General features: G+C 42.9%; 1 protein-coding gene across 1 annotated transcript in view; it reads left to right on the top strand.

Moving 5' to 3' along the window:
* CLIP1 (CAP-Gly domain containing linker protein 1) overlaps positions 1-23,818 on the top strand; it is a 122,770-nt gene that overhangs the window by 86,327 nt on the left and 12,625 nt on the right. The window contains 2 exon segments of the mRNA XM_067700999.1: positions 2,082-2,188; positions 6,802-6,922. Of these exon segments, the coding sequence (XP_067557100.1) occupies positions 2,082-2,188; positions 6,802-6,922 (228 nt within the window).

The raw sequence follows: 23,818 nt of genomic DNA, 5'->3' as shown, positions 1-23,818 counted from the left end.
GCTTATCGACTTCATGGAGTGTTTGATCACTAACTCAGGATTGTTTATTTTTTGAAGTGTGGCCTTACACAGATTTGATCTATGTTAGTGGAGTCGAACGTACACCCGGATGATAATATTAAATACAGTGTATTACTTCATTACTTATTTAGTAGGATCAACCTTTAAAAAAGGAGGGGAAAACCCTAACAGCGTGGCTTTCTGTGATAACTGCTCAGTGATAGAACTAATGAGAGGAGGTACCGATAACATTCTCTAGCTTTTGTATTTTTTATCTTAAATCACATATGCTTTTTTCCTCAACTGTCTCCCAACTTTGAGCCACTGAATTCCATCCCGCAGCCCTGAGTTTGACATAGGCCTTTTTCTTGGCCTAATTCAGTACTGGTTCCCTTTTGTCTCATTTTGAATCAGTCACTTCTGGGTCTTGGATAGATTTGCGGCCTCAAGATAATTTTGATTCTGTCCAGAAGTAGCACTTCTTATTCTTGCACCTTCCTTTGATTCCCAGTCCCCCCACCCCCAGCTCATACCAACCCTTTCTTTCTTTGGAAAGCTGTTACATAAATCTCAAGCAGATTGCTTCGCCGAAATAGTTATGTGAAGTTCTGTAGAACTTGAAATGCTTTTTAAAGCGAGAGTCAGGTAAGAGGTTAAGAAATTAAAGCCAGGGAAAATCCGGATAGCCGCATTGAATAGCTACTGTAAAGATCAGGCCTTCTCACGATGGAAGGTCAATGATTGAAATCCATAAAGACATGAACATTTTGAGATAATTATAGGGTAAATAAGACTTGACATAGAAAAGGGTATGTTTATAAACTTGATGACTAATAAGAACCTGCTGTATAAAAAAATAAATCTAAAAAAATTAAAAAAAAAAAATTTTTAAAAAGAGTACGTTTAGGAATTGACAGTCCTAATAGAAGAGGACTTAAGCTGAAAATATAAAAGCATCAAAAATAATAGATGATAACCAAAATTAGAAGCTAAAATAAATGAGAAGATCTTAGGGAATGTCTCTAACCTTTGAAGATAGATTCAGGGAGAATTGTGTGCTTCTAAACCATACCCCTTGTTACAGCCAGAATACAGACTGGAGGAATCAGTTTTTGGACCCACTGAACATTCCATGAATCTGGAATGTTAGGGAGCATTAAAAGGGAGATGGTGGTGTTAAAACTAGCAAGACACTTTCTAGGGCTCCTGACTGGTAGCAGGTGACAGGACAGAAGTACCTTTGGCTGTAGGAGATAACTATACAAGTCCTAGAAAGCCAGCGCGGTGCCAGAAGCACACCCTGTGTAATGGATTGCCTGTGATGAGCTCCCCATCCTTGGGGGATGCACACCTCGAACTCCAGCCACCTGCCAGAGCCTGTGGTTGGACATCCCTGCTCATTCTAGTAATGTGTCTGGCTTTCCCACCAGGGCCCAGGACCTAGGCTGGCTGTGTCCCCCATGGGCAGGTGATAGGGCTGAATGTGAGTGAGTGGTTTTCAGTCTCACTACATGGCCTTTTCCTTTTTAGATTGAAGTTGAGATGAATAACTAAATCTTTTCCCATCTAAAAATATCCCAATAATTTTTATAATGAGGACCATAGAAGTTTGGTACTGACATTGAAAAATATCTTATCCTAAATGGCTAGTCTTTGGGGAAGAAAGGGGTTTATTTTCATTACAGAGAATTAATCCTTGCTGATGACATGCCTTTGCAATTTCCTTTTGTTTTTTTTTTAAGATGGATTATACATGAATAGCAAGTTCAATGATAAATTTTGAGAATTGTATACAAGGTGAAAGAAAACTTTTGCTTTAATTTATGTAGCAATTTAGTTTGACGTTTTGGCCAGGTGTACAGGACATGTCTGACTAACGTAAGGGGGAGGTTGCAGTTTATAATAGACTTGATGATTTATAATCTCTTCACCCAGGTAATCTTTTTGTTTGTTTGTTTGTTTGTTTTGCAAATGACTAATTTCACCTTTCTAATGCACCTTTTCATGAATGATTTGTCTGTCCAGTCATGTGATTGGAAAATGAAATAATTTCATCAAGTTTTTTTCTCTTGGTGTTTAAGTTGGATACACTTAAAGAAAACAACTTGAAAAATATGGAGGAGCTGAACAAGTCAAAAGAACTTCTGACTGTAGAGAACCAAAAAATGGAAGAATTCAAGAAAGAAATGTAAGTTCACCTCCTCTGAGGGAAATTACGGCACTTACTTAAAATTGCAAAAGGGAAAGCAATGCTAATTATTTTTAGAATACTTGACAAGTACGTAGTCAAAAGCAATAGTCTCCCTCCTGCCCCCCAAACGCTGTTGCAAACCCTAGAAGTCACCCCTGTAACGTTACACTGAGAAGTCAGAACTATAGCTAAGTTACAGGATCAAAATGAAATGTGTGCTGGCTGATGAGTTAGGGCAGCTGGAATTCAAATGTGACTTGGTAAAGCCTTATGAAAATCCAAGGGGAATCAGAACTTTTTAAAGTAGTATGCTTACATGGTAGCTAATCTCAACATTAGGAAACATCAGACCCTTTATTAATCAATCCCTCAAAACTCTTTCTATAGGGAAAAAAAAAAGCATGCACTTTTGAGATGATCAGTAGTCTTGATTTTAAGAGTAATCTAATCTTCTGGCGTGGAAATTAAAAGAGCAGAATTTTGGGAGACTCTTTCCAATCAAGGTTTACCCATCAGTCTGCTGCCTAGATTTCAGGCAGACAGGCTGCCCATGTTTCCTTTGTCAATACCACCTTTTGAGTTTGGTTCTTATAATCATTGCAGGTGGTTATTTATCTGCCATTGTAAGTGACAGTTACAGAGTAGATTTCATTTTGCTTACCTGTTCTGAGAACTACACTGTATCAGCCATGTGAACCTAAAATTTAAAGCCAACAATCTGGTGAACATTTGAGTATGTCCTTTGTTCTAGGTACAGTTAAGCTAGGAAGGATACAAAGGTGAATTGTTTGTGGACCCTGCCCTCCGAGGGTTTGTATTATTTATTTCCAGTTTTGATCAAACGAATAGATGAGATTCAAACACAAACAAAAGCACCAGTTCCAAACTGCTGTTCCCAAGTCACCATCCTCAGTACTATGTGTTGATTAAATCAGTATACTATGTCTAGTTCTTCTGAGAGTTCTTAAAATCCTCCTAGAAATGATCTCATCTGAGCTGCTCATCTGAGGAGATGGACAGCTCATGACGCTGGTGATGGATCCTTTTGTCAGTCTTAGTTTTAGTGATGTTTCTCTAGGTGGTGTTTAAACAGCTCCCAACAGTTCCTTTTGCACGGATGTGTACATGCACAGTTGTGGTGATTGGCCACCAGGAGAGGCTTGAATCTCCTGGTCTGCCAAAGGCAAAGATCACAAATAGAAACGGTCACTGTGATAGGAAAAACGAATTCAAATCAGTTCAGAGAGGGTGGGTTCAGCTACAGTTCAGGGTCACCCCCCCCTACCGTGACAAAGTAGCTCTGCTCACCTGAGTGTCTGGAGCCCATCATCTGCATCACAAAGGCAGCTGTTGAGGGAGGATCTGAGCGTAGGGAGAAGATACCCTCACCACGCCCCGTCTGCCATCACCCGCCTCTGAGCTCTCTGGGCCGTGCTGGGTAGTGGAGGGGCGGGGCCAGAGGGGACCCAGCCGAGGGTGGAATTCCTGTTTCCTGCAGAGCTATCTGAGAGTCTCCCGTAAGGGTCGTCGCACTGGTCTAGCGTTAAGTGTCACCCTCCTCAGTCTCTCTGTCATGTCCCCCATCCCCTCTCAGTGTGCGGTGATCTCACCTCTGCCAAGAGGGAAACTCTTTCTGCGTGCCCTTTGAACGACCCCATTGAATAAGGAAAGCTCAGCCTTGTGCCCGCGGCCGCAAGGGAGCTGGAGCAAAAGCCTGTGGGCTGCGCTGCCATCCACGTCGCCTGCACCTTCCTCCCCGGGCCCAGTTCCCGGGTCTCTGATCCCTGAGGGAGGAGTTCGGGCCAGGGGGAGCCAGACCACAGGGCAGACAGTGCCTGTGCTGGTTCTGATTGTCCTGGCCCAGCAGGGCTGCGAGAATTGTGCCTTGTGCCAGTAACTTGGCCGGTCAAGGCCGGGACTCTTAGCAGGACGGAGGGGCAGTGGGAGACACAGCAGTGACGTACGTGGGAGGCTGCTGGAGGGAGGTGTGAGGAGTGGGTTGAAAGCGCCCCCCACCCCCAGTGACTCATTGTTCCCTGCCTGAGACTTGGCCGCATTTCAAGGACCAGCTGATATAAATGTACTGTGTCATGAGAACAGTGCTTCTTAAAAAGAAAAAAGCAGTCATTTTACTGTTCCTTAGTCTGTTCCCCAGTGCTCCGAGCTAGGGGAGGAGCAGCTGTTTGTTTTTCGAGGTTTAGCACATACTTGGGGTCTTCATGGCCTCTAGAGCTTTTCAGGTGTTTCTCTTCACCTGCCAGGACACCGATGCAGACCCAGGAGTTCTAACGAGAACCACTTCCTCCAGAAACTTGCCCTCGGCCCTGGAATCCCGGCATTTGCAGCTAAATGTTCCTTTTCTTCTATGTCACTTACTCAGCTGGTTTTAGGAAAACTTGATTTTGGTGAGCCAGCTCCTATTTTTAGTTGGAGAGAGAGAATAAAATGGTTTCTCTCTGGTGTGTAATTTTTGACTCTCAGGGAAAACGATACAAGCCATCTAATTTTTGCCTTTAATTACTCACCGGGCACAGTAATAAATCTAGAATATATTTAGCATGGTAATTAATAGGTTTATGATAGATCCCTAAGTAGAATGTCTGCAAGTCAATATTAGCAGTGTTTGCCTCTCAGTTTTAAAACTGTGACAGTCTCCTTTTCTGTTGCAGGGTATCTATCTTATAATGTAGAAAGAAAAGCATCTTTAAAAATTGGGAGAATTACATTTGTAGGTATTTTTAGAATTATTCCTTAGAGTATGTCCAGAAGCTAGGCTGTTAGAGCCTCCTTCTTCAAGAAATGTACATATCCCCTCTGGTCTGAAGAAAACTTGAAAGAGGTGTTTCTATATTCAAATCACAACTGAGGTGTGTCTGCCAGTTTTACTTCCAGTTCTCTTGGTTCTACAGCTTACTTGATTTGGGGCAAATCTTTTCACTTACCTGAGCTTCAATTTTGGCATCTTTAAAATATAAATAATAACATTCACTTCCTTGGGCTTTGAGGATTAAATGTACATGAAATCGTTTTGCAGGTTTTAAAACATTGAACCAATATCATTTTTATAAATCTTAGGGCATCTTGATATTTCTTTGACTCCTTGTTTTAATTTTCTCTACTGTGGGCTCTTAACAGAAACCAAGGATTTAAAAAATTTTAAAGCATGAAAATCTTTAAAAGAGAACAGGATCTTGAACTTATCACTGACAGGCCACACAAATGCTGAAACCAAATAGCCCCTAATGAAGGTAGTGACCACTTGGGAATAAAAGGTTTGGCTTATGATGATTTCATCATAAGTAAAATCTTCTGATTTGTCAAGAGCTGATGGATTTTGGCCAGAAGATGAACTTTAGCTGTAGTGCGCGTGTGTTTTGATCCATAATTAAAATCAGGCCTCCCAGCTTTTGAATGACTAATTACCTGAGGCTAAAATTCCTTCTCAGTTTTTCTTCACTTGCTAAATAAACATCTCTGTAAAATGCCAAATTTAATGTGCTAAGAGGATTTTTGTGTAGACATCTTCCCCTGTATCTTCATGAGGTCAGCCCCATAGGTATGTTATAGGTACATGGAGAATTAAAAATCAAGAAAACTGAAGATGCCAAGCACTGCCACCCATTAGACAACTGAAGTTAAAAATAGATGTGTTCATGCATCAGCAGATGGATTCATAGCCAGATGACTTGATTCAGAATTCAGCCACGTATGATAGCTCCCTAAATGGAATGTAGCCAGCACAGACTTAAAATTCATAATTGCATCAGAACCTTCTATGGTATAAAACTAAAATCCAACAATCAAATCAACTATTTTCAATGTCCACGTATAAAGGATAATTTGGGATGTATATTTGCAATTAAGCTTAATAATGGGAAGATGTTTAATAAATACATTTACCCTGTTCACGTTTTATATGCTGATATTCATGGTATAATATGGTTAGCAAGCTGTATTTTTATTTGCTTCTTTTAATTTCAAGTTAGCAGTATGGAAAGAATACAATCAAAACAAAACACTTGTTATGTAATTAGAAAACTGCATTTCCTTTGGGCATTTCACCTCTGATTGTCCTGAAAATATACCCAGATTCCCGCCAGCACTTGATTCTGACAGATACTGGCAAATGGAACCATCAGATGTACATTTCTGCCAGAAAAAAAAAACAAAAACAGATTACAGATTTGTACAGTTGGAACAGTGCCGTGGCAGCAAAGTAAATCACTTTATCAACATGATAGGTTTAAGTATAATTTTCTAATGGAAGTAAGGGGAATAATGACCATTTCATCTGTCATTTATTTTAGAGTGACCCTGCTTTTTGTATGGGGAGTATTTAGAAGTGGGGTAAGTGTGGGTGATGAGAGAGTGGATGTAGTGTTTATCAGGTTTGAAAAAAAATGGAATACATGCGAGCAGCAGTCCTCCTCCTGAGAGGTTAAAGCCACTTGGCCCCTCCTGCACGTAGAGAATGCTGCCTTCTGTTGTTATAGAGCCTATCAGGCACGTGACCCAGATATATTTTCCTTGGTGCTGTGAAGCTGGTCGTCTCCCACAGTTTCCTTGCCTGTCTTGTTTCTATGGTAACCCTGCACTCACTGTCCTTGCAGAGAAACCCTAAAGCAGGCAGCAGCTCAGAAGTCCCAGCAGCTTTCAGCCCTGCAAGAAGAGAACGTGAAACTTGCCGAGGAGCTGGGGAGAAGCAGGGACGAAGTCACAAGTCATCAAAAGGTCAGTGGGCGTTGGGTGGGCATTCCCAGCCCGGCCACGCAGGTGTCTGCTGCTGTGGGCAGGGCGCTCGGAGGCTCCTCAGAGAACGTGCTCCATGTGGTGGGGTGGTGCAAATGGGATTTCAAGTCACCTGTGTTCTGTGTCTCCTGGTTTTCAAGCGTGCTGCTGTAGGACTTGGGTAGGAGTGAGTTGACAGGTCCTTTAAAAACAAAACCAAAAAAAGCGCTGGGAACTTGCAGGCAAGTAGAAAATAAGATCTTTATCAGATGATCTTATGGCAAAAATGTATTTAAATGGATAGGGACAGTATCTCTTCCCTACTGCTTGGGTTTCAAAATTTTTTTTTCTCGAAGGTTTTTTTTTTCTTTCATCAAAATTGGTTTTAAGAAAAAGGTTCCAAGAAGACAGATTTGGTGTGAGGGTTGGCAGCTGTTTTTAAATAGGACTCTGCTTTCCTTTAAATTAAAAAAAATGTTTAAGCATCTCCTAATGGAACTGTGTCTACATGTGCACTCGTGTGCATTGGTGTACGGGACGTGTGTTACACCTGGAATGAACGATAAGCTAACCACAACCCACTTGTTTCCGTATTTAAATTACAAAGGCTTCTGACAAGTTTATTAAACAGTGAAGCAAAACTGATTTTAAAGAATGCTGTATTCTGCTTTTTATTCTTGAATCAAAACGCTAGACTGTTAGTCACGTCTGACCTCAGAGCAGAAGTTCCAAAAAATGACATTTTTAAGAGAATTTTACTGTGTGGTTATTATTTCTTGCTTTGCGCGTCAAGGGGACAAGAATTTTTTCTTCACAAGCATACTTTGCAAGTACTAATTCTCATTTGGATGGAGTAGGTTGAGTGTCCATTGTCGTGGTGCCATTTGTAGTGAAAGCGCTCTTCAGAGAGTTGATTTCATACTTGAAAGTCTTCGTTAGAGCTTTCCACAGCTGCCTCACTTCACTGGAGAAATGGCCCGTGGCTCCAGACTCCAGGCCAACAACGACGCTCCTGGTGATGGCAGCTCACATTCAGTGGCTCTTATTTTACTGTGTGACAGGCACGAATACACGATAGCTGTCCTCTCAGTCTTCACAGTAGTTCCATGAGATGGAACTCTGTCCTTACCCCCACGTGTAAAAGAGGAAACGGAAGCCCAAAGAAGGTAGTAATGTGCTCAACCTCGTTCAGCCAGTAGCATCGGGAGACATGCGTCATTTTCTGATTTGGGTCAGGAAAAGGATCAAAGGGGGTTGATGTAAATAGGGTTGCTGCACTCTGCTTTGGTCACTGTGTGAGAAAGCGGGGTTCATGGAAAACAGAAGCCCTTTGACCAGATGAGGTTCTTTTTTTCCTGGTACAAACCAGAGCGTCTGAAACCCTGTGGGTGCCTCTGACATCAGGGTGTCTGTAAGGACTTGCAAGGGAAGGATCTCGGCCAAGTGCTGAGTCTGTTCGTCTCCTTTTATCTCATCTCACTGAACGTCTTTGACGGAGAGCGTGGAATCCACCAATGGGAAGAACACACAGAGGTCAGCCTCCTGTCTCACGTTTTGACCTTAACCGGACTGTTGATTACATTTCTTGTTTCTGTCACTCAGAACCGGAAAGACTAAGGGGGAAGCATCACGATTCCTTGGGCAGAGGTTTACAGGGTTCCTCTCCATCCTCCAGCCCTTTCTCTTTTGCCTTGGTATTTGAATTACCTTCTTTTTGAAAAGGTCTTAGGACTAAACATTTGAAGCTCAGTGACTCTGAAGAATGTTAGAAAACAGCACCTGCAAGAAACAACCAGGGCAGTGACTTCCCTTAAAAGCAGGGGTTGTTTGGCCCTTTGTAGGGCCCTGTGTTTACTCTGGAGAGAGAAGCAAGCGGCTGTGAACTAAACCATGATAGGCTGCGACACTAGAGATTGTGAACAGTGACGGTGGACACCAAGGAAGACTGCAGATACTGCTTCCCTTGACGTGTACACGTTTCAAAAGAGTGGAGAGAATTCCCCCACTTAAAATAACTTAGAAGCAGCCTTAGGCTAAAGAAGACTGATTAATTCATTGGCTTTTATTACTCTTCCTACATAATCTCCAAGAGTCTAGGGTGCTGCTTACTTATGTAAGATCACGAATTTCCACTTTGTTACTTGCTGCAGTTGAGCCGAACTATTGATCAACTTTGTTCAGAAATATACTACAGAGTTTGGCAGAAACCCTATTTAAAAAAAAAAAAAAAAAGAATTTTAATTGTAGTACTATAGACATAGTCAGTGTTTCATTTCTAAAGTGAAGACAGTGGAGGACTGTGGTCCAGTGGGTGAGACTCCGCGCTCCCAACGCAGGGGGCCCGGGTTTGATCCCTGGTTGGAGAACTAGATCCCGCGTGCCGCAGCTGAGACTTGGCGCAGCCAAAATAAGTAAGTAAATAAATAAATATTTAAAGAAATAATAAAGTGAAGACAGTAGAGACTAGATTGACGTGGGACAGACCCGGGACCCGAGTTCCATCCCGGTCCCTTTGCTCAGCACCACATTCGCTGACCGTGTACTGAGCGGATTGCTCTGCCGCTGTTTCACAGAATCGTCACCACATACCTGAGACAGTAAGGTTATCTTGTAAGACAAAAGGAAGCTGAGGCTGAAAACTGAAGCAGTTCACCAAGGACACAGAGCTAGGCAGGGGAGGAGCTGAGATCAGAACTCGTGTCTGACTAACTCGTAAGCCTGTTTGCCTGCTCCTGTCCCTTACTGAGAATAAAACTTATTTCTATGTACTTCGTAATTATTGTTAAAATTAAAAGAAAAAAACCTTCTGAGCTAGGAGTGGGGTAGGTGGGGTCAAACAGTACTATAAAAATATACTTTCAGTTCTACTGTTACTTTTTTTCTGCCTCAAATATTTATTTTGCTTAGAAAACCCACGAGATTCCAGAATCTGTTCTGCATTTTTTTTTTTTTTGGCCTCGCCGCGTGGCATGTGGGATCCTAGTTCCCCGACCAGGGGTCGAACCCACGCCCCTTGCAGTGGAAGCACAGAGTCTTAACCACTAGAGTGTAAGGGACATCCTATCCTGCATCTTAAGACTCTCACTGGGAATATGGGCTAAGGATTTTGATTTCCTTGAGAAGCCATCTTCATGAAGAGGGCTATTTCATTTCCTGTTTGTCATTTGGAAGTCAGATTATTTGTTGAAATAAAAGAATCCCTGCTCCCCTGTGACAGTGGTTTTGTAGAGCATTCTCTCTATCACCTTAAAAGGTGATGAAGGAGTCCCGAAATTAAGAGGGCTAACAGTGAGCAGGACAGGTTGGTCAAAGGCGTGGAGAGTGATGATAGCTTCTGTGCTTTCTTAGAAACCCTCGTCTGCCTTGATTGGCAAGCGGGTGCCATGTCCCCCGGGAGGAAGTGTTTGAACAGTTGTGGGGCTTACCTGCTCGCTGGCAGCCCTCCAGGGTGGAGCTGGCTAAGCCAGAAGCAGAGCCCCATGTGTGCACTCCTCGCTGCCTGCCCCATCAGACCCTCTCCTTTCCTCTCTAAGTCCCCTTTACCCAGTAGGGTTTTTCATTTTAAGAGGGGAGGGGAGTGACAACCAGGGTCAGTTAGGGTTGTGAGAAGCAGAAGTGTTGGAGTTAATCTGGCATCGCCTGTGACAGAAATCTTCATAAAATGTTGCGTAGGGTGCCTCGTCTTTTGAAAGAGTCTGTATGAGATTGAACGTATGAAGTAGCTGTTGTTCTGCAGTTTCATATGGTTCAACCTAATAGCTCACGTAATTTAGCCTTTCTTATGACTGATGGTTTTGAAGATTGTCATTATAATTGCTGTTGACGGTTTGCTCTCACACTGTTTCCTTCCTGATGTCCTGACTGGTTTTATGCTGCTTTGGGTTGGTTTTGGGGATGTGTGTGTGTGTGTGCGTGCGTGCGGTGTGTGTGTGTGTTCAAATACACATAACATAAAATGTACTGTCTTACCCATTTTACAGTGTACAATTCAGTGGCACTTAGTCCATTCACAGTGTTGTGCGACCATCACCTCTGTCTAGTTGCAGAACATCTTCATCACCCCAAAAGGAAACTCCACTTAAGCAGCCACTCCCCATCCCTCCCTCCTCCCAGCCCTTGGCAACACTAATCCGTTTTTTTTGCCCCTGTGGATTTGCTCATTCTGGGTATTTCACGTAAATGACATCGTACAGCACGTGTCCATCTGCATCTGGCTTCTTTCACTGAGGTTAATGTTTTCGAGGCTCGTCCACGTTGCAGCCTGTGTCAGAACTTCATCTTTTCGTGGCCGAGTCGCATTTTATTGAAGGGATCGACCACGTTTCATGTATCCGTTTGCTTCAGGTGTCTCAGTCTCTTTCTCCACTCAGACCCCCCCCCCCCCCCCCCCCCCCCCCCCCCCGTCCCTCCTGAGCCTCCACCCCTGCCTGGAGCCGCTGCGTCTCATCGCACCTTCGGGTCTTGGGTCTTCCGCTGGGTTGGGAGATCCTCCTCAGGTCTGCATCTCGCCACACCCTTCACGCTTGCAGCCCTATCTTCTCAGCTTATCTTTACTTCCAAACTTTTTAAGTTTGTTTTCTGCCTTATTTCTCACTCCCCTTTCCTTCCCCGTCCCTTGCAGTCGGCTTCCTGCCTCCCCAGTGCACGCCGGCAAGGACTCTGGCTTGAGCGGTCGCTTCCCTGCGGCTGCACGCGCGTGGCTCCTTGCACGCTCTGTAGACGGTGCGCACCACCATCCACGTTCCGACGCTCCTCCCCTGGCTTCCTCCACACCTCACGTGTCTCCTGCATCTCCCACCACACCCCGTCCCTGGCCGTTTGCGTGTCTGCTTGTCCGTCTCTCCCCCTCCCCCCGACTCGTGCCCTGTCCCTCACCGCTGGAGGCCCGTGCCGCGTCGTCACCTCTCGTCCGCAGGTGGCTGCTTCCTTCCCCGGTCCAGGTCGCAGTCTCCTCGGCTCTCTAAGCGTGACCCTCGGAGCCGGGTATGTGGTCCACTCAGGTTCTCTCCCCGCACAGCTCGGAGACAGTGGGCCTCCTAGAGCAGGACATGCAGGTTTAACGAGTGAATGAGTGATGAAATGACTATCTCATCTTTAGCCAGGCCCTCAGGTCCCGTTTTACAGCGTAAGATATGGAGACTGTGTGACTGCTCTTTCTGCTTTCTTCCAGTCCACTTACTTCCAGTTTCATGGCTCCACTGCAGAGCTGTGGTTGCCAAAAGCCAGTCACCACATGAGCAGGACATTTGCTCTATGTGTGGATGGTGGACTGTACAGTGAATTCAGGCAGGGTCACGTGGTGTCAAGATTAATGGAAACCGTGCAGAGCATTATTTTTTCTCATAGAGAATACTAAAAATAATCAGAATGATGTGAGTTCTTCTACAGAAACAGTCACCTTGGGGAGTCAGTTTTGAAATGTCTGATGTATCGTTTCTAAACCTCACATGTATTCTCCTCTGTGAGGTTGCAGATACACTGAACTATCACTATGGGAATAGTGCTGGTTTTTCCCCTGGTTATTTGCAAAATGAGGTCATAGTTGGCTTATGGAAACTGGACAGATATGAGATGACTCAGTAACTGTATTTCATCAACACCTCTTCCTAACAGAGGTTATAACAGATACAGTATACAAAAAACTGGGGTTATCATCTAAATTGATCCATGAAACACTGCCTGCCTTTTAAATAAACCTGCATTCCCAGACCTGAATGTTTAGAAAGGAAACGCTGTTTTTAGCTTGTCATGTTTTGTTTTGGAAAAGTAGTGTCGTGGGCCATCAAATTTTAATCTGGAGTTGAGGTGGGGTGGCCTCCGGGCGAGTAGGGCCGAGTGAAGCTGGGTCACAGAATCTCTCTCCCGCTGCCACACCTCGTGAAATGAACACACTTCTTCACCTGTTAAAAACACCTTCAGGAAAATCCAGCAAAGCCAATCAGGTTCACGCTGTAAACGTGGAAACTGACAACCAAGAAAAGAAACAAAATTGTCCTGTGACTCTGTTTGAAACTGTTCACAGTGGTAAGGGAAAGGAAAACTAATAGCAGAATCCCCAGAAATTTCCCTCTGATTCTCCCCATCCCCTTGCCCAACCCAGTTTGGAGGAAATTAGGCTGAAGAAGTGAGTAGGCAGTCAGGGAAAAATCTTTGAGGCCAGCGCTGCTTCTGCCACCCAGCCCTCTACCAGAGCAGGACAAACGGCTAGTTGTCATTTTCCATAGCCCGTCTAGCCGACAGGGTGGCTTAAGTAAACAGGGGTGGGTGGGAATGGGTGGGTTTTTACTCAAATGATGAGAAGTTCACAGGTAGGTAGTCCCCGGGGGTCCAGCCACTCAAGAATGTCCTCAGGGAACCCTGCCCCCGCTCTCTGCTCTGCTGCTCTCCTCAGCAGATAGTTTTCATCCTCTCAGTCTCAGTGGCTCTTACACCCCCAGGCACTGCGAAACTTCCCGGGAGGAAGCAGGCGGAAGGACAAGTGGGGAAGGGCAGAGGGCTCCTCTTCACATGGTTTATCTTTTCACTTGGAGAGGACAGTTCAGATCTCTGTAATAGTGTCACCTCCAACCACGAGTGAGGCTGGATTCCTCCAGGAAGGGAAGGAAACAGAGGAGGTGAGAGTAGACGTTGAAAGAGCCAACTTGTAATATCTGCCTGGAGCTGAAGCTGAGCACACACTCCTTCAGGAATAGAGTTGCCTCTTTTCTGATGCAGTAACTGAGATGCAGGACACTAAAGGGAAAAGCTCAGAGAGACACCTCCAGCAGATCCTATAGTCACCCGACAGCACTCTCCCCACCCTTGCCCCAGGGCCCTCTGGCTACAGAAATATATAGACTGCAATGCCCGATTTTTCAGTTGTAGCTTGGAGGTCTCAGATAAAGTAGGAGGGGCATAAAGGAAAATTCATTTACATTACATGTGAGCAAATAGAAGGTCTAGGTAGAGCAGCCCAGGGTAAGATGAACAAGTGACTCCATACTGTACCAAAAGAGGAAAGAACAAAAGAAAAGAACCTAGGAATCCAAAGAGAGATGAGGGATTCAGGTCATAAGAAAACATTACCCAGAGTAAAATATTGCTTTGTGTTATATAAAAGCTTAAGTGATGTAAATAAAACAACTGTTCAGAGAGAAGATGGTAAAATGACACAAGCTGAACAGAGAGAGGAAAGAGTTAAGGAAACAAATTGAAGACCCAAACCACACCATATCAGAACTGGTAAATACATCAGAAACAGGGACCTAATGAACGTTTCTGAAAATATACAGAGAATTCTTCAGGTCCCCAGGCAGAAAAAGCAGATTCCTTATAAAAAGGAGAAAAAATAGCCCACTGCAGCCGCATTCAAGGCCAGAAAACAAAAAACAAAAAAACCCATAGTGCACTGTTTCCAGAGTCCTAAGGGACAGAAAATATGATCAGGAACATCATATCCAAGCGATTATTATTCAGGTAAGAAGACAGGTGCTTCCAAACTTGAAAGAACTTAGAAGCTATAGCATCTATGAGTCCTTCTGGAAAGTAGCTGCTACTTGCTGGTCAAATTTGGCCAAGCAGGACATGACTCAATATACAGGACTTACTAGCTCAGGAGAAGCCTGGCAAAGGGACTGGAGGTGAGCACTAAATCCAGGTTAATAGACAGCTAAGCTAGCAGTTTAGGGAATCACAGATGAGGAACAGAGTTGTGATTTTAACTTTTTGTTTGGAAATCATTTCAAGCTTTGCAAAAAGTTGTAAAAATAAAACACAGAATGCTCATGTAGGCTAAGGATTTGTTTTTACCTAACCACAGTGCAGCTGTCAAATTCAGGAAGTTGAACACTATTATCTAATGTATGGGCCCTATTCCTGTGTAGGCAGTTGTCGGTGATATCCTTTATATCGATAGTTTTTGTGGGGGTTTTTTTCCCCTCAATTCAGGATCTAGTCCAGGATCATGCGTTCCATTCATCGACTCAGGTCTCTTTAGTTGTCTTTATCTGGAATGGTTCTTCTGCCTTTGTCTTTTATGACTTGACTTTTTTGAAAACAGGCCAGTTATGTTGTATAAAATGCTTCATTTTGGGTTTGTCAGGTGTTTCCTCATGATGGTATTTAGGTTATCCATCTTTAGCAGGAAGACTATATAAGTGATTACCATTTCCTGGCCAGAGGCAGGTGATGTTGCTTTATCCTATTATTGGTGATGTCAATTTTGATCATTTAGTGAAGCTAAGCTTAAAGCATTTGCAAGACAAAAAACAAATCAAAGACAAAGGAGAAAAAAGAAAAATATACAGAGAGAATATAACTAACAAAATTTGAGGTGACAGAGTTAAAAGAACGTGGAAGTATGCAAGCCTTCTCATTTTTATATCAGGGTGATTGATATTATTTAAAATTAACTTATACCTAAGAAAATGATACTAACATCTATGTTTTTAAAAAAATATATTCTACTTAAAAATTTTACAAAATAAATGTATAAGCCTAGTGGGAGTTCTTAGAAAGGAATATATCTTTGTGGTAAAGAACATTTTTCAGCCCTCAGCCATTTTCTTTTATTTACTTTGATTTTTCTTTCTCCTGTTAAATTCAAGTCAAATTAAATTTGCTTCTTTCTCCCCTCTCTGTCCTTCTTGCTCTGTGTACATGGAGAAGTGTGTCTGGGTGTGCGAGGCGAGACAGCTAATGTTCATTGTTTCTTCTCTGAAAGGGCTTGTCCACAGAATTGACCAAATCCTCCTCTCCTCTCTCCCCGTTACCTTCGCCACTTCCAAGAGCAGGAGTCTGTGTGGGAGGCGAGACTAGAAATCCGCAGACACAGGGGATGGGGATGTGTCTTGTGCTGTCAAGGTAGCGCCGCTATTTTGGACCTCAGAACACTTGCTCAGAGAAGAGGCTGAAGTCGCCCACACATGAACCACTTCCCTGGGGAAGTCGGCGAGAAAAGCAGCAGCTGAGTGCCAGCTCGCTCAGACTGGCTGAGCAGAGAGTTCCTCCTGTGAGAACCCTGGTTCCTCAGTGTCACTGCCAACCCACACCCGAGGAGAGCACCAGCTTACCGGCTCTCTGACCCAGTCGTTTACGCGACACGTAGTTACTGAGTGCCTACTGTGTGCCTGCCCGTGCTCCAGAAATGGAGGAGACAGTGGTGAACAAAACAGAAAACTGCCCGTCCTCCCTCCGTCGAGTGGTCTGACTGTGTAATGGTTCCGAACTTCAGCACATCCTTCACTTCACACAAGCTAGTATTTTTCTTAAGTGATAGATTGAAAACAAATTACCCACCATGTTTATTGTATTATAAAACAGTTTTGTGGCTAGATCAGCTGTTTGAGATTTTCTGGTCCAGTGTTCCCCAAATCATGGTCACTTGTATACTGTCTTCACCGTAATGTTATCTTCTTAATATTTTTCTGTAAAATAACCCTCGCTTTTATTCAGCCTTTTATTACAGAAAGTTTCAAACACGCACAGAAGCAGAGTGAGCGGAACAGTGAATCCCCATGTACCCCACTCCAAAGGCAGTCAACTCTTGGTCACTCTTGTTTCTTTCTTTTTTTTTTTGTTTTCTTGGCCGCGCAGCCTGTGGGATCTTAGTTCCCAGACCAGGGATTGAACCCGCACCCACTGCTGTGGAAGCGAGGAGTCTTAACCACTGGGGTGCCAGGGAAGTCCCAGTCACTCTTGCTTCAATTCTACTCTCACTCACCCTCCACCCCATCATAGATTAATTTGAAGCAAATCCTAGAATACTGTCATTTTATCTGTAAATATCTTTGTACCTCTAAAAAATAAAATTTGCCCCCCCCCATTTTTTTTTTTTGGCCATGCTGCATGGTTTGCGGGATCTTTGTTCCCAACAAGGGATTGAACCCGGGGCCCACGGCAGTGAAAGCGCCGAGTCCTAACCACTGGACCGCCAGGGAATTCCCTATTCCTTTTAAATTGTAATGTTATTTTATAGTGTTTATTTATTTTTACTTGTTGACAGTTTGCTTTATTTATTTATTTATAGCTGAGTTGGGTCTTTGTTTCTGTGCGAGGGCTTTCTCTAGTTGTGGCAAGCGGGGGCCACCCTTCATCGCGGTGCGCGGGCCTCTCACCATCACGGCCTCTCTTGTTGCGGAGCACAGGCTCCAGACGCGCAGGCTCAGTAATTGTGGCTCACGGGCCCAGTTGCTCCGCGGCATGTGGGATCCTCCCAGACCAGGGCTCGAACCCGTGTCCCCTGCATTGGCAGGTAGATTCTCAACCACTGCGCCACCAGGGAAGCCCTGTAACGTTATTTTAAAATTAAAAATAATCATACGTGTTTGTAACATGAAACAATACAAATACATACCATTTCAAAGTTATTACTCCTCCCATTGTTGTTTCATGGAGGCAACATTATAAATGGTTGGGTGTACCTTTCCATACTTCTCTTAATGTGTGTAACAGCATATACATATAGTTTGTTTTTTACAAAAACAATATTGTATACACTACTCAAACTCGCCTTTTCCCCCGAAGTTATATTTATTAAGGTATAATTTATGGGCCTCCCTGGTGGTGCAGTGGTTAAGAATCCGCCAGCCAATGCAGGGGACACGGGTTCAAGCCCTGGTCCGGGAAGATCCCACATGCCGTGGAGCAACTAAGCCTGTGTGCCACAACTACTGAGCCTGCACTCTAGAGCCCAGGAGCCACAATTACTGAAGCCCGCGTGCCACAACTACTGAAGCCCGTGTGCCTAGAGCCTGTGCTCTGCAACAATAGAAGCCACCGCAATGAGAAGCCCGCACACTGCAGCAAAGAGTAGCCCCCACTCGCTGCAAGTAGAGAAAGCCTGCGCACAGCAACAAAGACCCAGCGCTGCCAAAACATAAATAATAAATTTATAGAAAAGAAAAAGTTATTAAAAAAAGGTATAGTTTACATAAAATTCACCCTTCATAGGTATATGGTGTGATGAGTTTTGACATATATGTATATAGTCATATAATTTACCCCAAAATCAAGATTTCCTTCACCCCCAGAATTTCTCTCATGCTCCTTTTATAGTCAATCACTTCCCAATCCCTGAAAACCATTTCTTTCTTTTATGGTGCTATAGTTTTGCCTTTTCTAGTAGATAACGTAAGTGGAATCAAAATAGTATGTAACAACAAAATATTAGCAAATTAAACCCAACAATGTTTAAAAGGAGGAATGATAGATTTAAAACAAATTGCTAGCTTGTGTGAAGAAAAATACTAGCTTGTGTGAAGTGAAGGATGTGCTGACGTTTGGAACCGTTACACATACTCCTGCTTTTGTAGGCTCAGTCAGACCACTTGACTGAGGGAGGAGCAGCAGTTTCTGTTTTGTTCACCGCTGTCTCCTCCATTTCTGGAGCACAGTATACAATTCCACGACCCAGTAGGATTTATTCCAGAGATGCAAGGCTGGGTTCAGCACTTGAAAATCAAATAATGTAATCTATCACATCAACAGACTAAGGAAGAGAAGCCACAAGATCATATCAGTAGATACAGAAGAAGCATTTGAAAAAGCTAACACCCATTGTGATAAAATCTGTCGGCCAACTAGGAATAGAGGGGAACTTCATCAACCTCATAAATAATACCTACAAAAACTACTGCTGACATCGTACTTAATGGTGAGAAGCTCAAAGCTTTCTTTCTAAGATAAGAAACAAAGCAAGGATGTCCCCTCTCACCACTGCTTTTCAACATTCAACTCCTAGTCCTTGCCAATGCAGTAAGAAAAGGAAATAAAAGGTATACATATTGGGGAGGAAAAAGTAAAACTCTTTGTTCACAGATCACGTTACATAGAAAATCCAAAAGAATGACAGACTCCTGGAACTAGTAAGTGATTATAGCAAGGCTGCAGGATACAAGGTTCAGTGTACAAGAGTGAGTCACTTTCTTATGTCAAAGCAATGAACAAGTGAAATTTGAAATTGAAAACATAATACCATTTACGTAAGCAGCCCCCAAAATGAAACATGTAGGTAAAAATCTCACAAAGTATGTACCAGGTCCATCTGAGGAAAACTACAAAACTTTAATGAACAAAAGCAAAGAGCTAAATAAATGGAGAGATATTCCATGTTCACAGATAGACTCAATATTGTCAAGATGTTGGTTTTTACCAACACGATCTGTAGATTTAACACAATCCCAATCAAAATCCCAGCAAGTTATTTTATGGGTATCGACAAACTGATTCTAAAGTTTGTATGGAGAGGCAAAAAGACCCCAAATAACTCAGTATTAAAGAAGAGTGAAGTTGAAGGATTGACACTACCCAACCTCCAGATGTAGTATAAAGCTGCGATAATCAAGTACAGCAAAAGGGTAGACAAGTGGATCAGTGGAACAGAATCAAGCGCTCAGAACTAGACCCACATAAATATAGATGGTTGATCTTTGACAAAGGAGGAAGGGCAATACAATGGAGCAAAGATCACCTTTTCAGCAAATGGTGCTGGAGCAAGTGGATACCCACGTCCCAAAAGTGAATCTAGACACAGGTGTTATGCCCTTTATAAAAATTAAGTCAAGATGGATCATAGACCTAAATGTTAAGTGAATAACTATAAAACTCTTAGAAAATAACGGGAAAACCTAGATGGCCTTGAGTATGGAGGCGACTTTTTAGATACAACCCCAAAGACATGATCGTGAAAGAAAGAATTGATAAACTGAACTTTCTTAAAATTAAAAACTTCTACTCTGTGAAAAACAACGTGAAAAGAATGAGAAGACAAGCTGCTGACCGGGAGAAAATTTTTACAAAAGACACATGTAATGAAGGACGGTCGGCCAAAATATACAAAGAACTTGTAAGACTTAAGAACAAGAAAATGAAGAGCGCAATTAAAAAATGGACAAAAGACCTTAACAGACACCTCACCAGATAAGACATGTAGATGGCAAGTAAGCATATGAAAAGGTGCTCAGTATCAGATGTCATTAGGGAATTATCAGTTCACAGTGAGATCATACTACACACCTGTTAGAATGGCCAGAATCCAAAACTCTGGTAACACCAAATGCTGATGGAGACGTGGAGCAACAGAAATTCTCATTCCCGGCTGGGAATGCAAAACGGTGCAGCTGCTTTGGAAGACAGCTCAGCAGTTTCTTACAACACTAAACATACTCTAACCATATGATCCAGTAATTGGGCTCCTTGGTATTTACCCAAATGAACTGAAAATCTATGTCCACACAAAATCCTGCGCATGGATGTTTACAGCAGAGTTAATCACAATTGCCAAAAACTTGGAAGCAACCAAGATGTCCTTCAATAGGTGAGTGGATAAATAAACTGAAGTACATCCAGATGATGGAATATTACTCAGCACCAAAATGAAATGACCTATCAAGCCATGAAAATAGATGGAGGAACTTTAAATGCATATTACAGAGTGAAAGAAGCCAATTTGTAAAGGCAACATACTGTATGGTTCCAAAGATATGGCATTCTGGAAAAGACAAAACTATAGGGACAAAAATATAGTGGTTGTGAGGGGCAAAAGGGGGAGAGAGTGATGAATAGGCAGAGTACCAAGGGTCTTTAGGGCAGTGAAACTATTCTGTACAATACTACAATGGTGGATACATGTCTTTATCCATTTGTCAAAACTCGTAGGATATACAACACCAAGAGTGAACCTAATGTAAACTATGGAAATTTGGGTGGTAATGATGTGTCACTGATTGTAACATGCACCGCTGTCCTGTGGGATGTTGATAGTGGAGAAGGTTGTACATGTGTGCGGACACAGAGTTATGGGAAATCTCTGTACCTTTTGTTTGATTTTGCTGTGAACCTGAAACTTCTTTAAAAAAATAATTGAAAATAAAAGTATGTAACCTTATGCATAATAACATTAAATGTAAGTGAGTTAAACACTGATTAAAATGCAGACATCGGCAGAATTAATTTTTAAAAAGCATCATCGGGGCTTTCCTGGTGGCGCAGTGGTTGAGAGTCCGCCTGCCGATGCAGGGGACACGGGTTCGTGTCCCGGTCTGGGAAGATCCCACATGCCACGGAGCTGCTAGGCCCGTGAGCTGTCGCCGCTGAGCCTGCGCGTCCAGAGCCTGTGCTCCGCAACGGGAGAGGCCGCAACAGTGAGAGGCTCGCATACCGAAAAAAAAAAAATTGTTACTAGAAACAGGAAGAAATTTTATAATGGTAAAAAGATCAATCCCTCAAGAAAATACAATTACAAATATATATGCAACTAATGGCAGAGCCCTAAAATACAGAAAGCAAAAACTGACAGAATTAAAGGATGAAATAGATAATTCAGCAATAATAGTTGGAGATTTCAGTATTCTATTTGAGTAATGGATAGAACAACTAGACAGAAGATCCGCAAGGAAGTAGGAGACTTGGACATCAGCTAAGCCTAACAGTCATCTTTAGATCACTCCATTCAACAATAGTAGAAGACACATTCTCCTCAAGTGCACGTGGAACGTTCTCCAGGGTAGACCATATGCTAGGCCATAAAACAAGTCTCATCATATCCTGCAAAGTATGTTCTCTGACCACAATGACATGAAACTAGACGTGATAACCCAAGTATCTCAGGTGTAGTTTTAATTTGCGTTTCCTTGATGGCTAATGATTTTGAGCTGCTTCTTTGGTCAAGTGTCTGTTCAGATCTTTCGCCCATTTTAAGGTTTGGTTTGTAGTCTGTGTGTTATTAAGTTGTAAGAGCTCTTAATATGTTCTGGATACAAGTCCTTGATCAGGTTGAGTTTTGCAAGTGTTTTCTCTCAGTCTGTATTCTCATTACACTTTCTTAACAGTGTCTTTTGAAGAGCAGAAGTTTCAAATTTTGGTCAAGTCCACTGACAGGGCTTAGAAGTAATAACACTCCAATATCAGTGAGCATACCTAACTACCTAGATTTTGGTTTCTAAATACTCTTCCCTACTAAAAGGTCCTTAGAGAAATGGCTGATTCCAGGGCTGGGACAGAAAGACTACAAGATGAGCCTGGAATATCTTGTGTACCAAGAAGCAAGGAAGTGCTTAAAGAACTGGGGATTAGTCAGAAACCTATCAGAACCATGTTGGAGGGGCTTCCACTGGCCAAATCTGAGATAATTTGAGCATCAAAAGAAATAATGAATGAAAAAAAAAGAAATAATGATAGTAATGGATTATAGCCTATTGAATAAAATAAGAAACCATGATATATAAATATGCCATGGAAACAGATATAAATAAGTAAATGAGGGAAAAATGAAAGCCCTTCCTGGGACTTCTCTGGTGGTGCAGTAATTAAGAATCCGCCTGCCAGTGCAGAGAACACGGTTCAATCCCTGGTCTGGGAAGGTCCCACATGCCGCGGAGCAGGTAAGCCAATGCGCCACAACTACTGAGGCTGCGCTCTAGAGCCCGCGAGCCACAACTACTGAAGCCCGTGCGCCTAGAGCCCGTGCTCCACAACAAGAGAAGCCACTGCAATGAGAAGCCCACGCACCACAACGAAGAGTAGCCTCTGCTCGCCGCAACTAGAGAAAGCCCGTGGGCAGCAACAGATACCCGACACAGCCATAAATAGATAGATAGATAGACAGAAAGATAGATAGATAGGAATGCCTTTCTAAAAAAAAAAGGAAAGCTCTTCCTTATGGTAAAATGCCAACTGGTAAGAACGTGAAATGATGGAATTAGAAAATCACTGTTTGGTATCCATCGTGGTAATTATTTCGGCAAGAGTCATCAGTTGGTGCTAAAACCAGTGGGTGAAATTTTGTTAAGGAACAGAATGTTTACATAGTTTCAGAGTATCTCTCCACAAAATAGTAGTATTTTTACAGTGGAGAAACATGGAAGATTCTTCTTTAGCCAAGTGATTGAAGTTACCCTCACCGAAAATCGACATTGTGTGCCTCTTAATATCACACACTGAGAAGGACATGGGATCACTTCTGTGGTGTTTCTGCCAAAAAGTGCATAGTCTGACTCTACTCACGTGGGAATATCAGGTGAATCCAAAGTGACGGACATTCTACTCGCCTCTGTGCTCTTCAAAAATGTCAAGGTCAAAAAAAACTATCAAGGTCAGGGAATTCCCTGGCAGTCCAGTGGTTAGGACTCTGAGCTCTCATTGCTGAAGGCCCTTGTTTAATCCCTGGTCAGGGAACTAAAATCCCACAAGCTGCAGCCAAAAAAAAAAAAAAAAAAAAGTCAAGGTCACAAAAGACAAGGAAAGAATGAGGAACTAGACAGTCTAAAGAAATTTGACTACTAAATGAAGCTTGTTATCCTGGATTGGATCCTGGACCAGAAGCAGAAAAAAACATTATTTCCTATGAAGAATCAGTACAATAAGTATCCTAAACTTCTGTTCTGTGGAAATTCAGGAACAAGAAATTCAGCCTCCAAGAAATGGGGAGAATCTCTGCATACTTATTCTTTGCAGTGTTGAATGATTTTCCAAGTGTTTATTAATTATTTGTATTTTCCCTGTTGTGAATTATCTGCCATGTCATTTATCCATTTATAGCTTTTTTTTTTTTTTTTTTTTTTTTTTTTTGCGGTACGCGGACCTCTCACTGTTGTGGCCTCTCCCGTTGCGGAGCACAGGCTCCGGACGCGCAGGCTCAGCGGCCATGGCTCACGGGCCCAGCCGCTCCGCGGCATGTGGGATCTTCCCGGACCGGGGCACGAACCTGCGTTCCCTGCATCGGCGGGCGGACGCTCAACCGCTGCGCCACCAGGGAAGCCCCATTTATATCTTCATTGTAGTCATTTCCCAGTCTTGTTTATTTCTTTTTAAATTTTTTTAACTATAAAAGTTAAACAGCTTCCTTGTTTAAAAAATAAATATAAACCATATAAAAGGGTACAAAAGAAAAGAATGAGAGCCCCTCTCGTCTCCACATCCCAC

This window comes from Pseudorca crassidens, chromosome 12 (genome assembly GCF_039906515.1).
Source record: "Pseudorca crassidens isolate mPseCra1 chromosome 12, mPseCra1.hap1, whole genome shotgun sequence".
Classification (NCBI taxonomy): domain Eukaryota; kingdom Metazoa; phylum Chordata; class Mammalia; order Artiodactyla; family Delphinidae; genus Pseudorca; species Pseudorca crassidens.
This window is presented reverse-complemented; position numbering and strand designations above follow the sequence as displayed.